The following is a 16,507-nucleotide window of genomic DNA, read 5'->3' as shown; positions in this document are numbered from 1 at the left end:
AGACATATTGTGTGCTGAATGCGTAACAAGATCTCTCTTTCCTCCTCCCTCTTGGTTTGGTGGGAGACTTCCTTTCTGCTCCCCTTTGCATCTCAGCTTTCCACCAGCCTGACCTCAGGGTAGAAACTTCACAGCAGCCTGGTGGCTTCGGGAGAACAGGAAACCAAACCAGAGCTGGAGATGGCTTCTGCATGAACTCAGAGAGTCCATGGAACAAAAGTCTGGATGTGCCCCCCCTCCCACAAGGGTCCCTGCATTCTCCACCCCCTGTGGTTTGGACGTCTTCCAGGTGTGTGACCCTCAGAGCAGTTGGCTGTTACATCTTCATACTCTGCTCAGGGCTTAACCCAACTCCTAATTTGATGGGGAGATAATTTGCATTGATCTGAATCCAGTGGAAAACTGCTTTCCTCTGCAGGACAGCTCAGAGCTACATCAGAGCACCAGGCGTGGGGTTTTGAGGGCCCATCCATTGCGAAACCATGGCTGTGCTTCTACTCTTGCACTGCAGCCAGCTGTAGGACAGTCTGTGTGAAGAGTATTTCTGCTCCCTCAAATTCTAGTACGGGTACATGGAGTTTGTCATAGTGGATGTGGTCTTCTAATTTAGTTGTCTGTGGTGTGGACAGGTCCGTCAGAGCTGGTCACCTGAGGTCCCAGCAGCAATAAGAAAGGGGTGCTTCAGGCTGCAATTGATCTGTTTTAATCGCAGGATGGTGCCCTCAGCCATTAGCTGCATTGACTGGGTTGTCAGAAGAGGAGTTTGCAGTGACTAGCTCAGATCAAGGTGTTTACATTTATATAGCAAGTCCCATCCATTTGACTCTCAGGTAAGAGGTCTTGTGACCCTTAGGACTCAATTCAGCTGTCCTTCCATGTGTCTCATGTCATTTTAGACACCCAAGTGTCCTGTGTGACTTCAAGCTGCTTTTACAGAAGGGAATGGGTTTCCTGTAGGTCCCATGTCATACCTGCAGTTCCCATCCAGTTGTCTCATACTCTAGGACACCTCGTTTAACTCTGGCCATAAACATAACCCATGGTTCAGCATCTCCATGAAACCTTCAGGGCTGTGGTGTTCATGTGTCCCATTTCCTTCCAGTGTCACGGGGAGGGACGTGGGTGACTGAGACATATATTTTCTAGATGACTGGTGACAACCTCCATTCTGAGTATCATTGCACTGTGCCCTGTATCCAGCTTTCTCCTCTCATCTTTTTTCTTTCCTCCTTTATGAGACAACATCAAGGCTCTGCAAAATTCAGGTTGTGAAGCTGAAATGGATCCTGTGGTCTTTTGAGGGGTTGGCAAGCTATGCTGAAGGGTGGGATTAGCAGCACATGAGGATGGAAGCATATGTAAGGGCTTTCCAGCTCAAGTATCTGCAAAGTTGCTCAAAGCTGCTGATTCAGATGTTGCTAATGACATGTTTGAAATCAGCAGGGGAAGCATTTTACTGCTTTGAATGATAAGCAATGCCAGAAAGCTTCTGTCACTAGCTCTAGTCTTTTTTTTTTTACAATAAAAGATGTGACTAAAAAAAAGCTTAATGGTGGGGAGAAGGAATATTTGCAAAAGGCACAAAAGAGTCACTGATTTCCAAAGCCTAAGGGAAAACATTGAGTGTTGAATATGACTTTGCTAGAGAATTCTGTTCCCCTCATCTATAGAGGTGCCAGGCACTTCAGATCCTCACAATCTGGTAGTGACTGGGGTCAGCTCTCAGGCTAAGACACCCCAATTTAGATGTGTAAATATGTGTGTCCATGTGTGTTGAGTGTCTGTGTTCACATGATAGCCAACAAGGAGAGATGTTCAAATTCAATTGCTTACACCTAAGCACTAAGTGCTGTGTGAGATGCCTGAAAGTATCCATGTAGACCCCAGATGCTGCTCCAGAAGAGCATGGGTCTCTCAGATATCCTCCAGCCTTGTGCTAATACTGTAGGTAGTGTAATGCATCTTCAGTGGTGCTGGGTGCCTAGGCAAATAAATTGGACCCCTTAACTCTAGTCAGCAGAGCTGGAGAGTTGTCCAGCTCTATAGAATAGTCTATGAAAAAAAAAAAGGAAAAAGGAAAATAGTGGGAGTAGACCCATGTCTCAGAAGCCAGCTGATCTCTTTGGGTGCCCCACTGCTGTATTCATGAAAGGTAGCACTTTTCCATGTCATGCCCAGTTTATCTGCAGTATTCATAGCCAAAGGACATCCAGGAGGCCACAGAAACAATGTACCCCAAATCTGATGTTCACATTAATAGAAAAAAGTTCTCCAGATCCTATGCTACAACCACATGCTGAGAATGCCCCACAGCTGCAGCTCTTGGAAGGCTGTAAGTAGTGACAAGAACACTCTGTGCTTGCCAGCCTTCATAAACTGCTCTTAAGCATCTACTGTGCGCCAGCAATGGTTAAATATGGGGTACAAGGGGACTATATCTGACTCTGTGTGTTGTGTTGGATGGGGCTTGGAGCAACCTGGTCTGGTGGAAGGTGTCCTTGCCCATGGCAGGGGGTTGGAGCTGGATGGGCTTTAAGGTCCCTTCCAACCCAAACCATTCTATGATTCTATGAACTCTTGTGTTTTCATGTGAAGTCTTATTATGTTGCTGTTACAAACCATCAGAGTTTCCCAGCAGACTTTAGGTATAAACTATTATCAGCAGCACCACACTAAAGGGTGCTACAACATTTACAGGAACCCACTAGACCTAACCTATAGGCATGAAATGAGGACTGCATGACAGGGTTGCTTGCAAGAATGAAGAAAACATCTTGATGATGCTTTTTTTTTATTCCTACACGTACTTTAAAACATCTGCCCATCTTTCATGGTGCAAATGTTTGACACTTTGATGGCATTTCATCTGTCTAACGCAGTGTACACTATGTAAACATGTTTTATGCCATCAGTTTGAGGCTACACAATGTTGTTTGCTTTTAAAAGCACCCCAGAGAGCTCCAAGAACAAAGGTCAGGCATAGAAGATTTTTGGTTTGAACAATGGAGTTTAGATAAAGCAGCCCTGCAACATGCTGTGCCTTTCCCATTGTGTTTGGTATGTGATGGATTCTCGAGGCCTCTCTGATTTCCCTAGAAGCAGTAAAACCACCATGATATAAACAAGCAGTAGCAGATGAAGACAGGATTGGTGGGCTGAGGTTAGATCTTATGATGGTCCATCTTACTAGGCTGGTGGTTTCCAAGATGAGCTAACCTCCCAAGTTGCTGGCTCATATTCCCCTTCCCCATGATTTCAGTAGCTGTAGGTCACATTTATCCTTAAGCTCATCCTTGAAAACAGGATGGGTTTGACCTGCTTTAAAAAAAGATGTGTTTGGCATTAGTGTTGTTTTTGGGGAGATGGGAATGAAGGAAATGTCTGCCTATTGAGCAAAATATGCCATTACTCCTGCCAATGTCTCAAAAGGTGAGCAGAAAAATGACCATGCTGAAGGTGCTGCTGTTGGCTGGCTGTGTGGAAGGGAAGGGGTCCACAGTCAAAGTGCTGCTATGTTTTTTTGGAGAGAAATTGCCTAAAAAGCTACCTACTAATGCCAGAGGCTCATCAGGTCTTACCATGTGTGCCACATTTTATCCAAAGATTGAGGAGCTCCAAGAATATAGGTTGCCCTCACTCCTGTTTTTAAGGGAACCTAAGAAAGCTGTAAGGAAAATGGCCAATCTGGGCCAGGCCAAAGGTCCTTTAGCCCCACTCCCTGTCTCCTACATGCCCAGGAAGAGATGTTTAGGGAAGAGTGTAAGAACAGAACAAATATAGAATAAATACATATACATCTACGTGTCTACCATCTAGTGGTTATGTAGCAGGGCTGTATACCCTCTCCCAACGTTCAGCAGCTTGTGGTTCAGGCAGATAAACAGTTGGTGTTTAATCATGCTGCCTTCCTCAAAGAACACTGGCCAACCCATTCCCCTCCCTTCCCTTGTCCTACTGTCTCTCTTTAAACACCAGATGGAAAATAAACAACGCAGAGCTGCCTGGTCAGGGTGCTGGGGTGGGAAGCCACAGATCTCTCAGCTTATCTGCTCAGAGGCAGGGAGACTTTCTGAAGATCCAGGGTGCAACGGGGATGGAGGATGCCCATGCATGTCTCCTGGGGAAGGAGTGGGAGAACAAGATTTTCCACCATCTCTGCTGCACTGGTGAAGGGTTATCTTACAAGCAGTTGGAACTAGATGACCTTTAAGGTCCCTTCCAACCCAAACCATTCTATGATTCTATGATTAAGTAGAATATGAGAGAATATATAGAGACTGTGGTGTAGCGATGTCTTTCAGCACTACCCGAAGGCACGAAGAAAACTGTCTTATCTTACCATGACATGTTGCTAAGACACCTTTCCACAAAACATCTTCCCACCCCTTGCTAAACTGTTGTCTTCTACAGACCGTGTCTGAGACACGGTTGTTCATGGCAAGATTAATGCTATCTGCAAGGTATTTGGGGGAACACACTTCAACAGCTAGCTGCAGCCTACCTCCTCTCCTGGCTAGAGAGGACATCAGTCTTCAGGGCTGTCAATCCAGCGTCCTTCAGCAGTGCTGATTTTCCCTTAGAAAACAGCCCAAGAGCAATTGCTCACTGTGCAGCTACGAGCTGTTAATTCTCCTGGCTCTGATGGCTGTAGCATACTTTGCTAATTTCAGAAAGTGGTTTCCGTGCTTCTCTGTGTGAAATAATCCTATTTATATGATTCAGGAAAAGTAGTGAAAGACACAAACTTTCTCTGGGACCCTCTGTTTGCTGCTTTGGTCAATCTTATAATTATCCCACAGTGGCTAAAATGAGAAAACTACACACCTAAACAAACATACATGGACATATATATATATGTGTGTGTGTGCATGGACGTGGGTGTTTATTTAGGTGTGTGCATCTGTATATATAGCTGTCTACAGATACAGGCCTATTTCTAGAGGTAGCAATGCAGATATATATATATATAGATGGTCACAGACAGACATTTTTTCCCTAATGCTTTCTAATGCATGGTTTCTTAAAAGTTCCTCTGGTTACATCTGCTCAGATGTTGTCCTGCTCGGAGTCAGCCCATGAGCTCCTTTCGAAATGTTGGTTAAATGCAGCTGTTGCTGTTGACGCAAAGATGCTGTTCCCCAGGGGGGAAATAATAATAGAAAACAATCTCTCTCTGAAGACGACTAGTCTATCTTGCCAAATTCCCTGATTCTGACATCTCTTGACATATTTACTTCAAGAAAAACATCAAAGGAAGGTTTATTAATACCAGTGCTTCAGAGCCACTCTTGGGTGTGAAAGACAAGAGGCTTTCCTTGCTCTCTGAAAGTCATCACCCAGCTGAGGAAAAAAAAAGTCATTCCTTTTCTCTTTTATTTCCACAGTGCTTTTCATACCAGAAGGCCCAAGAAACCTGCAGTAGATGTGGATGCATTGCTTCACTTGTCGTTAAAAGGCACCTACCCTCACGGTAAAACAAGGCAACTACATGACAACATGCAACATCACCATGAGGTGAGTGCAGGCCTGGACAGAGGAAAGGCAACCGTTTGCAAATATAAGGTTAATAATAATAATAATAATAGTAATGAGTAATAGATGCTGCTGAAAAGCATTTGTTAATCAAGATACAATTCCAAAGTTGAGGAATAATTCCATTTTTTCTGATGTTCATTGCACTGGGCAGGCATCACTTAGGCAATGACTATGTTGTCTGTTTAATCTGGACATTGATGATGGTCTAATCTGTTTTACCATTAAATATCAAATTCACTTCTGAGTAGCTAGAACAGAAAACTCATGGCAAAAGATGACTGAGCCTTGCGTACAGAATGAGGATGATAATATTGGGATGGTTTATTAAAACAGCTCATAAAGGGAGACAGGGGGACACAGATAAAGACAGATATATGAAACCCAGGACAACAGATTTTGACTGGAGATGGAAGGTCTCTATTTCCTCCTTGTGCTGGTAAAAAATGCACAACTCTCTTCTTTGTACCCTTCCCCTACCGATTTACCATGACCAAGTCCTAGCTGCCAGCACGGGAGGTTTAAAAGAAAGGACCTCCTTTCCCTAGGGGAAATCTAGGAGACTTGCTTAGATGGAGAGGTCTGCAACAGATGATTTCCACCTCAGGACATAGGGAGAGAGAGGTGGGACAGGGGAGACAATGACTTCAGAGAGGTCAAGAAGTTGTGAAACTTAGTTTTGGGGCCTGTGCTGTTCAATATCTTTATAGATGATCTAGATATAGGGATTGAGTGCACCCTCAGTGAATGTGCAGGTGACACCAAGCTGGGTGGGAGTGTCGATCTGCTGGAGGGTAGGAAGGCCCTACAGAGGGATCTGGACAGGTTGGATAGATGGGCCGAGACCAACGGTGTGAGGTTCAACAAGAACAAGCGCTGGGACTTACACTTCGGCCACAACAACCTCATGCAGCGCTACAGGTTGGGGGGAAGAGTGGTTAGAGAGTGGCCTGGCGGAAAGAGACCTGGGGGTGCTGATAAACAGCTGGCCAAACATGAGCCAGCAGTGTGCCCAGGTGGTCAAGAAGGCCAATGGCATCCTGGCCTCTATCAGGACTAGTGTAGCCAGCCGGTCTGGGGAAGGGATCGTCCCTCTGTACTGGGCACCGGTGAGGCCGCACCTTGAATCCTGTGTCCAGTTCTGGGCCCGGCACTTCAAGAGAGATGTTGAGGTGTTGGAGCGAGTCCAGAGGAGGGCGACCAAGCTGGTGAAGGGTCTGGAGGGTCTGACCTGCGAGGAACGGCTGAGGGAGCTGGGGATGTTTATCCTGGAGAAGAGGAGGCTCAGAGGTGACCTTAGTGCAGTCTACAACTACCTGAAGGGAGGTTGTAGCAGAGTGAGAGTCGGCCTCTTCTCACAGGCAACCAGCAATAGGACAAGAGGACACAGCCTCAAGCTTGGCCAGGGGAGGTTCAGGTTGGCCATTAGGAAGCATTTCTTCTCAGCAAGGGTCATTAGCCATTGGAATGGGCTGCCCAGGGAGGTGGTGGAGTCACCATCTGTGGAGGGGTTTAAGAAAAGACTGGACATGGCACTTAGTGCCCTGGTCTAGTTGCCATGGTGGTGTCAGGGCAATGGTTGGACTCGATGATCCCAGAGGTCTCTTCCAACCTGATTGATTTTGTGATTCTGTGATTCTGTGATTCTGTAAAGCTCTCAGTGTGAGCAAGATGCTCAATGACTCCAACACCTACTCCAGAAACTTCCCAGAAACCTCTGGGGCTAAACCAGTTCTTTCCACTATATGGACTGGGAAAAGATGAGTCCCACCAAACTTGTTCTAAAAGTGAACATCGTCCAGCACTGAGACAACACGCTTTGCTATTAAGTAGCTGGAGCAGTACCTGGTGTATACAAGGTGTATACACGCTCAAATAACGTCTTTCCTCACTAAACAACTTCATTTATATGTTGCTTCACTATTGAGAAAAAAAAAATACCAAAAAACTCTGTGCTGTGGTTGGATTTAAAATTAAGAACATTCTCCCAAAGGGACAGTGTATCATCTTCAAGCCTGCTCCCCACCATGAAGCTTGTGGTTAGATCTTTATCTCCAACTGTCTGAAAATAACCCTTGCTGCAAATGAGTGCCTAATGCCATACTCCATATCCAAGGAGGACATCTTCCAAGTACCACTGAGAAACTAGAGGTTTCTGCTAAATTCTTTGCAAATTACAGAAATAGAGCAGCAACCGCGTGTGAGTGGAAATGTCTTCGCAAAACAAGGTCAGATCCTCTCAGGTGACTCCACTGACAGCTTTGCTGTCACGTTAGCACAGAATTTTTTTCTGTGGTGCACTCAGCTTGGGAGACATTCAGAAGCTACAGAACCCCAGTTGGGCTCAGACCCAGACAAAGAGGTAGGAAATTTCTGCCAACTACTATTTTGCCAATCAGCTGAATTTGTGTGAAAATAAGGCCCATAGATCTGATATATAGATAGACACCTTTTTTTTTTCTTCTTTTTTGTTTCCCAGAGGCATACCAAGCCCTCTCCATGTGCTATGAATCCCTTTTCTAACTTTGGACTGGTGTCCTTGTTTCAAAATTGTGACTACACCAGAATTAGTTCAATATCTGTTCTTACATGTTAATTTGCTTTAGCAAAGGACCTTGTCCCCAACCATCTCCAACAATCAGACCATATAAAACCTCTGATCCTTAATTTATACCTCTCAACCAAGATGTTCTCTGTTAATCAGAGAACTGGTTTGCTACTGGTTTGATTGACACACCTTATAGCTCTGTGTTTGTACATGTCCTAGCACAGACAAGCACATAACAGTTGCAGTCTACAACTACCTGAAGGGAGGTTGTAGTGAAGTGAGAGTTGGCCTCTTCTCCTGGGAAACTAGTGATAGGACAAGAGGACACAACCTCAAGCTTGGCCAGGGGAGGTTCAGGTTGGACATTAGGAAGCATTTCTTCTCAGCAAGGGTCATTAGCCATTGGAAGGGGCTGCCCAGGGAGGTGGTGGAGTCACCATCTCTGGAGGTGTTTAAGAAAAGACTGGACGTGGCACTTAGTGCCCTGGTCTAGTTGCCATGGTGGTGTCAGGACAATGGTTGGACTCGATGATCCCAGAGGTCTCTTCCAACCTGGCTGATTCTGTGATTCTGTGATTCTGTGATAAGCATTGGAATTACTGGTAACAACCTGGTTGCAAAATTATTGCCTGGTGGGGAAGAAAGTCTAAATGGCATGGAACAACCTCCAACCACTTCTTAGTGTCCCTGAGCTCACTTCAAGTTTCCCCAAGATCTCTTTACAAATGGGATCATTGCAGCTGGAGGAACCTTTCTGTCTTTGAGGACAATTTCAAATTCAAATAACTCCCCATTAAAACAAGGATGTAGCTTTGGCAAGCTCGGACATGGTTTCCAAGATGAGACAGCAAACTAGAGCTCATCAAGGATTTTAAATGAGACAGTGCTCCTTAGGTTAGCCCTGGATGAGACCATGCTCCGTGCACAAATGCAGTTGCCTACCCTTTCCCTCGTCTCGTTGGTGAGGAACTTGGCACATTCACTGTAGTTTGCCCAGGTGCGATTGTTGCCTGGGACCAACTCCCAGCTCCCGTTCAGGTCACACCGGCGATAAGCATGGCCTGTGGGAGAGAAACGAGAGGCAGAGTAAACGGGACTAGACCTGGTAGGTCAGGAGAAACTTCTTCCAAAGGTGGATCCCATCAACCCTGATGCCTCCTGCCTGCTTTGAAGCTCAGCTGCAAGAACACAATTTCCATCTCCTTAGAAACTTTCCTAGCTGAGAAACACTAGAGAGCTAATAACAAGTTGCACCTAGTTTAGGTTAAGATATTGGGTCTATAAACCAAAGAGAAGCTTTGAAAAGTCCCAAAGTACAGAATCATCCTCAGAGTTGCTGCTCTCCCTGTGAAAATAAGCAGTGATCTATATTGTGTTGCTCTTTGTTTACAGAGTCTGTGCATCTCAAGGTAGGTTTTTCTATGGATGCTCTCCTCATGGTGATGGAGAAAGAAGAGAAGGCAAGGTTTCATCTTGGGATTCAGTGAGCAGATGAAAACACCCATGTTCAGACGTCTGTGTGGGGGAATCATTGCATGGGCTGTGTGTAAAAAGTCCCATTGCTGTTAACAGGGATGAAACCAGTCAACAGATCTATCTGTCCTGTGACTACAGAGGGAGAACTTATAGAGACCTCAGGGTCTTAATCTGACTCCCACCTTAGCTGACATGAGCAGTGGATATCAGTGAGGTGGGGAATCCATGCCATGTTGGGTTATGGAGAAAAAAGGGATGGATTGCCTGTTCCTCCTGGCCCCTAACGTGAAGTGCATGTGCAGGGGTCTCTGCGAGAGGTCATCAGCCAGGGGTTAAGCTGGCTCAGCTCACAGTCCCTTATAGAAAAGGCAGGACAGACTACATGCAACCAGGGTGCACTGGCATATCATTACTTGTTTTCTGACACCAGCATCAGTGCTCTGCTGGGAACATAGAGTCTTAATTCTCTAATTTTTCACTCTTTGAGCGCACAGCTTTGTCTGAGAAAAGGGAATGCTTTAGCTTTGAAAACACTCTGAGGAGCAAATGTAATTCAATTGCTTCTAAAAACACGCACAGACTTTGTGGCAGCAGAAGCCAGCCAAGAAATGCGCTGCCTGAGGAAAAGTGAGATAGGGAGGAATTCACATGTTCTGGTTACCAGTGCTGTTCTCAGATACCCTCCTAGGGGTCTGGGCAGAGATCAGAGGCTAGAATTAACCAACCATTGGAGTGAAGAATATAAATTGGAAGAGTATCTTGTGGGTTTCTGTTGCTACCCAAAGTTTGTGGTGCCAAACAGATGCAGGTTTGTAACCCTACAAGACTACCCAGTTATAAGCAGTAATCGGTGCTTATAATGTCCCATTGCAATCTGAGTGGGGCAGGTGGGAAATTTGTCATTGTTTAGGTTAAAACAGAGCTTTTCCCTCAGCATAAAAAAAAAAGGTTGTTTCTTTAGTTTCTTTTCCCTGGCTTTACCCCTTCTAGGATGGCTGTCACCACGTGATGAAGAAAGGATGCCAAAGAGGATTTCTGATTTTCTGCCTCCCAGGCCTCCCCTTGCTGCAGCTTACCCCTTCCTCTGTAGACACTGAGGACAGCACCTACCTTTGTGATTGAAGTCATAGATGTACTCGGGACATGGCATGGCCACCACTTTGCCTGGCACACCTTCAGGCCAGCAGACAATACCATCCCACTCGGGAAGACAAAAGCCATCTGTGGAAGAGACACAAAGATAAAAAGGAGTCACTGGACCTGCAGAAGTGACACTAATACCTCTGTCCCACCTTTTGGAGAGGGCTGTCCACGAAAAAGCCAGCAACACTGTCACTCAATTTGAGAAAGCTGCTTGTAGGCATCATTGTGATTTTCTTCTTAGTGTTTAGCTCCAGAAGGTGTAGCTTCTCCCAAGCTTTATTTCAGAAGGACATGTTAAGACATGGGGCAATAGCTGAGCACTCTCTGGAAAGTTGCTTTCCCTTGTGGGCTGGAAGAAATGCAAATGGGGCAGAAGAGAAGAGTGGAGAACAGGAGGACTTGAGCATTCAGGCTCTGTAGACTGATGGGCAACCTGGAGATGCCCAAGCCTTGATATGGCAGCACAGATTTGAGCCTAGGCTACCAAGGAGCTAGATGATGATGTGGCTACATTATTGTGAGTCTCAAAGCTACCAGTTCAGGCTTCCCTCAAAGGTATTCATGACCACAGAGTAGACTGGCTATGATTTAATGCCTACAGACCATTAATCCAAATCCAGCTGTAATTTTAACTCATCATTTACATCAGTCAGTGCTATGCCATTTTGCAGTGCTTTGCTGCTTTCTCCTACGTGCTTGTGTTCCTGAACTTGGGTGTGCTTTTAAGTAACACTTTGACTAGCTAGGGATGTGTCTGTGGCAATATTTCTAACCATAAATAGAGAATATTTTATTACCTTGCTTCATAAGGAGTGAAACGATGGAATTTCTGTTTCCTAAAGACTGGCATCCTTTCCCACCTGACATCCCTTTCACCTATGACCTTGCAAGTCCCAGCCTCCCTCTCCCTCCTTTTCCTCGTGATGTCAGCATGGGGTAAGATGCAGGTCACGCACTGATTGATTTGGAGCTGTGCCCATGCTAATTGCCTGGCAGTGCACACACACTGATTGACCAGTCGCCTGCTGCCAAGCACAGCGTACAATGGTTGAGTTTTCCCAGTTCTCCCCCCTGCTTACTCACTGTTTTGGATTTCTGCCCTTCCTTCAGTCACAGGTTTTCAGACAATGGGCAGGTGGAGAAATCACACGAGCCCTGTTGCCTTAGGAATGCAAATATCCTGGGAACTTTATTTCTTTCTGTTGTACCACTTTGCTACGCTCGCTGCTATTTCCTAACCTTTTGAGGAGGTGATGCAGTCACTGTTAGAGGTTATTTTCTTTAAATCATCCTTGTTCTCCTTTTTTGTTTGTTGAAGACAGCTAAAATAGCCCCGAACCTGCCTCCTCCTATACATAGGTCTCCCTCTTTCCTCTGTGTATGTTAGTTTATTTGCAGGTATCTGTGATTTATGTGCTTAGCGCAAGGAAAAGCGGAGATACAAACCAAGAAAAAAGTCCTTTCCCATATTTTATGTCTTCCTTTTTCCCCAAACCTTTTCTTGAAAATTGACAAATATGGAAGTATATATTTAAAGTTCTTTAATTGTCATTTTGCAATTCCCCAGAACTTGAGAAGTAATTAAGCAGGTCTTCTATTGACCTGTAATTACACAGAATCACAGAATCAACCAGGTTGGAAGAGCCCTCTGGGCTCATCGAGTCCAACCGTTGCCCTGACACCACCATGGCAACTGGACCATGGCACTAAGTGCCACGTCCAGTCTTTTCTTAAACCCCTCCAGAGATGGGGACTCCACCACCTCCCTGGGCAGCCCCTTCCAATGGCTAATAACCCTTTCTGAAAAGAAATTCTTCCTAATGTCCAATTATGAGAAGCATCACTCCTCTCTTCACAAACGGAGGTAGCAGCCCATCATTCAAAGCCTCCAGCATCACGTCCTACATGAGCATGTAGGCTAAGAGGGTCATGAAGAAGCTCTGCACCCCACGGGGTTTGCCACCAGCCTCTGAAGCAGATGAGACACCAGCTCTGGAGGCAGACTGCCCTGGGAGATGGGCTGCCCACCCTCCTGGAAGGCTTGTCTTCCTCATCGTCTGTTCATTCAGTCTGCAAGGGGCAAAGCCAGAACTTATCCATATTTAGAAGGACTGAGAAACCCTCCAGGCTTCTTGAAAGCTGTGGGAATTTACCTCCTTTTCAACACTGCTTTAAAAAGAGGGAAGTCAAACCCTGTTCCCCACCTCTTACATCCTTCCAGCTTGTCAACCACCAGTTTTGATTCATAAGCTCCCAGTCTCACAAGGCAGCACACTCCCATTCAGATGTGAATGTTCAACATGAGCTGCTTTTCCAGTCCCTGAGGAGTTCAGGAAGGACCTGACATTCAAGTTTAACTTGGTGCTTCGTGTTGGGCTGTGTTAACTGCACCCATGGGTTAACATCCAGCTGCAGTAGAGTGAAGTGAAAAGCAAACACTGGTGAATCTGTCCCAGCTCTGCTTGCAGGGCAGCATCTGTACACCGTGCTGATGGCAGCCCATGAAGTTTATCAACAGTGTATAAAGTGTCTGATGGAGAGAAATCACATATGAATCAAAATAAAATGGAACAGCCTGCTCTTCTCTGCAAAACAGCTCCACGAGTAAAGAAATGATAAGCACGGCCAAGATCTCAGCGTGTTTCATTAATATCAAAGCTAGTGCCTTAGCAATCTTTCAAGCAAACAGTAATTTATCCTTTATAACAAATGTGCTTTCACAAGATTAAATAAGAATCCAGGATTGCTTTAAAGACCTTTGGCTGGTGTGGTGCCCTCCAGGGTTGGGGCTGACAGTGATCAATTGAGTTTGCTGGTATTTTAGGACATGAAAAACAACAGAAAAGCTCATCAGTTAACAGCTGATTTCTTCTCTTTAATTTAGTGCTGATGAAAAGGACCAGACTAATCACTGCTTATCTTCTAAAGCACTAATGGGGAGTGGGGATAGAGGAGCTAAAATTCCTAAGCATCGAAGTGATAAAAAGGAGGAAGAAGTTTATTGCATTTTCTCTGCTTCCAGTCACATTAGAGGAAGAATAATACTAGATTTCCTATTCATGAAAACTGGGAAAGCCCTTCCCTTTGGCTCAGTATATTGCAGGATAACTTCCACTGTCAAAACCAGTTTATTTATTTTTCTGTTCTTTGGAAGGATCAAAAGGAAAAGGGAAAAAAAACAAAAGCACCCCACAAAATTTGGATTAGGACAAAATATTATTGTCTCTGAGGCTTTTTTTCAGACAAGAAAGTAAATAAAGACTTCATTTAGCCCTCAGAGTGGTCTTACTTAAAATAAAAACAATTCTTTTTACAAAATAAATAAACTTGTGTAAACTTTAAAATGAATACTGTGGAGAAACAACATTAAGGAGACAAAAATTCATCCGCATGCCATGCTCTGAAATGCTGAGAGAAAAACCTTCCCCTTTTCTGAGATCTTCAGAGCAACTTGCAAAGGTCAACCTTCACTTGTAAGCAGTTTCCTTTAGGATCATACTGCAATATTTGTCCAGAAAATATTAATCTGGAAAAGTATCTGGCGTGTACGCCCTCTCCATGCTGTACACACACATTTGCAATGGACTCATTCAAAAGAAAACTGAAGCTTTACTTCTTTTGGGGTACTTTGGTCCCCACAATCATCCCAAACAGCAGAAGGCTGAAGGCTCTGTGCAAGAAACACAGTGAAAACTGGTATTGGGACACCCCTGGACTGATACTTTTATCACATGGACAATTTGAGGAGCCATTGGTTGCCCCAGAAATTTGGGTAAAAAAATATCATCTTTGCAGACTCTCACTGCATCTGAAATCTTTCCATGCCTCTGTGTATTCACCCGTGGAACTGATTCATTAAAGCTGTATAAGAATCTGGTGGGATTCTGTCTTCAGAAAGCATCTGAATCTCCCAAGAAAAGATGCAAATGAATCTGTCGTTGTTATCATGAACTGTCACAACAGAGAGAAACCTCCTTAAGCTCCTCTCCATCTCTCCATCATCCCCTGCCTCTCTCTCCCCACTCCATGCTAGGAAAACCCACTTCAGTCGAATTCAAAAGAGGGATAAGATACTTCAGTCATCAACACTGGAAGGGGCTGCCCAGGGAGGTGGTGGAGTCACCATCTCTGGAGGGGTTTAAGAAAAGACTGGACATGGCACTTAGTGCCATGGTCTAGTTGCCATGGTGGTGTCAGGGCAATGGTTGGACTCGATGATCCCAGAGGGCTCTTCCAACCTGGTTGATTCTGTGATTGATTCTGTGATTCTGTGAGGGGACATCCACAGGTCAAGCCAGGTGCCACTGGACCTTCTCTCCTGGTTGCAGAACGAATCGAGAAGTTCCTACACTGACTGAAACTCCCAGAAAAGATTTTTAAAATGGAAATATTGACTTGACATCAGGCCCAGCCACACTTTGTAACAGTTAGATCAACATTCCTTGGTTTTAATGCAGCCAAAAGTGGTTTCTCCCCTCTATGTCACACCTGTTGTCCCAGAAAGGAGTCCCACTGTCCTTATCTCATTCCTATCTCTAATACCTCACATCTAAGCAGACAAACCATCAACCTTCTGATAGGACAAGGGATAATGCTTTTAAACTAAAAGAGGGTAGATTCGAGCTAGATATAAGGAAGAATTTTTTTATGATGAAGGTGGTGAGACACTGGCACAGGTTGCCCAGAGAGGTGGTAGTTGCCCCATCCCTGGAAACATTCAGGGTCACGTTGGATGGGACTCTGAGCAACCTGACCTAGTTGAGGATGTCCTTGCTCACTGTAGGAGAGTTGGACTAGATGGCCTTTAAAGATCCCTTCCAACCCAAACCATTCTAGGATTCTGTGATTCCCCACACACTTTCCTTCCTCCCTCACTCTGCCCACTGTCTCCTCTGGTTCTCCCAGCCATGTGGAGACCACCCAGCTTAACCATTAATTTCACCAGCTTGAGACCACTGATGTGATCACTGGGACCAAATTCTGCACCTTTGCCTCCAACTATCTCCTGTTTTCCTCACTTTAGAGGTCACTTAACTGAGCTGATGATAAAATGGGGAGGGAAAAATACCACATATTCCATTGGTATTGTGCTGGAATCCAAAAAAGACTTTTTTTTGTTGTTTGTTTTCCCAGATATTTCCTCCAAACATTTTTTTCTTGATTTATAAAAATATTAACAGTACTAACAACTTGGCTTCTCTCTGTTGTTTTCCTTTTCTCCCAGTCATTTCTCAAAAGAGATCCACACTGAATTACAAGAAGAAATCTGAAAAATGGTGAGGAGTTTTAGGGAAACAGCGAAAAAAATCTACACGCTGACAATTTTTCCTGATGGCTATACTTAAAAAAAAAATAAATCAGCTTTTACAACCTTTTTTACAAGCTGCCATTAGAAAAAAAAATAAGTCAGTCTCTCCTAAGACACTGTTAACAATATTTAGAAACAGAGGTAACGAGAAGGGATCCAGTTTGTTCTAAATGCTGTTTGAAAAGCTCTTGAAAATTTTCTTTTTTTGAAGAAAAATAGTCAATACAGGATCGATACAGGTGGGTAGGTTTGGGACACGAGGTCGCATGTTCCCAGTGAACTGGGAATGCAAAATATTTCTTTCCTTGGAAGAAATAGTAGGATTCACTGAAGATGTAAGTCAAAAGGAATTCATAACCTTTTAAGAAAACAAGTAAATCTCATACATATCCCACATCCTAAGTGTCTTGGGTGTGTATCATCAGTCATTCAGGCAACACTGAATGGAGGATATTGCTTCTATCTCAGGCATGTGTGGGTGAAGCTCCTCCAAATTCAGA

The 16,507-nt window shown here is 44.6% G+C and overlaps 1 protein-coding gene across 2 annotated transcripts in view; it reads right to left on the bottom strand.

The window, feature by feature from the left end:
- Positions 1-16,507, bottom strand: part of PTH1R (parathyroid hormone 1 receptor) — a 124,511-nt gene that overhangs the window by 26,369 nt on the left and 81,635 nt on the right. For both annotated transcript variants that reach the window (XM_068405309.1, XM_068405310.1), the window contains 2 exons: positions 10,667-10,777; positions 9,023-9,141 (listed from right to left, as the gene is read on the bottom strand). In XM_068405309.1, the coding sequence (XP_068261410.1) occupies positions 9,023-9,141; positions 10,667-10,777 (230 nt within the window). The remainder of the gene's footprint in view (positions 1-9,022; positions 9,142-10,666; positions 10,778-16,507) is intronic.

This window comes from Nyctibius grandis, chromosome 7, assembly GCF_013368605.1.
Source record: "Nyctibius grandis isolate bNycGra1 chromosome 7, bNycGra1.pri, whole genome shotgun sequence".
NCBI lineage: Eukaryota > Metazoa > Chordata > Aves > Nyctibiiformes > Nyctibiidae > Nyctibius > Nyctibius grandis.
The sequence above is the reverse complement of the archived record's forward strand: the minus strand, read 5'-3'. Positions and strand labels throughout refer to the sequence as shown.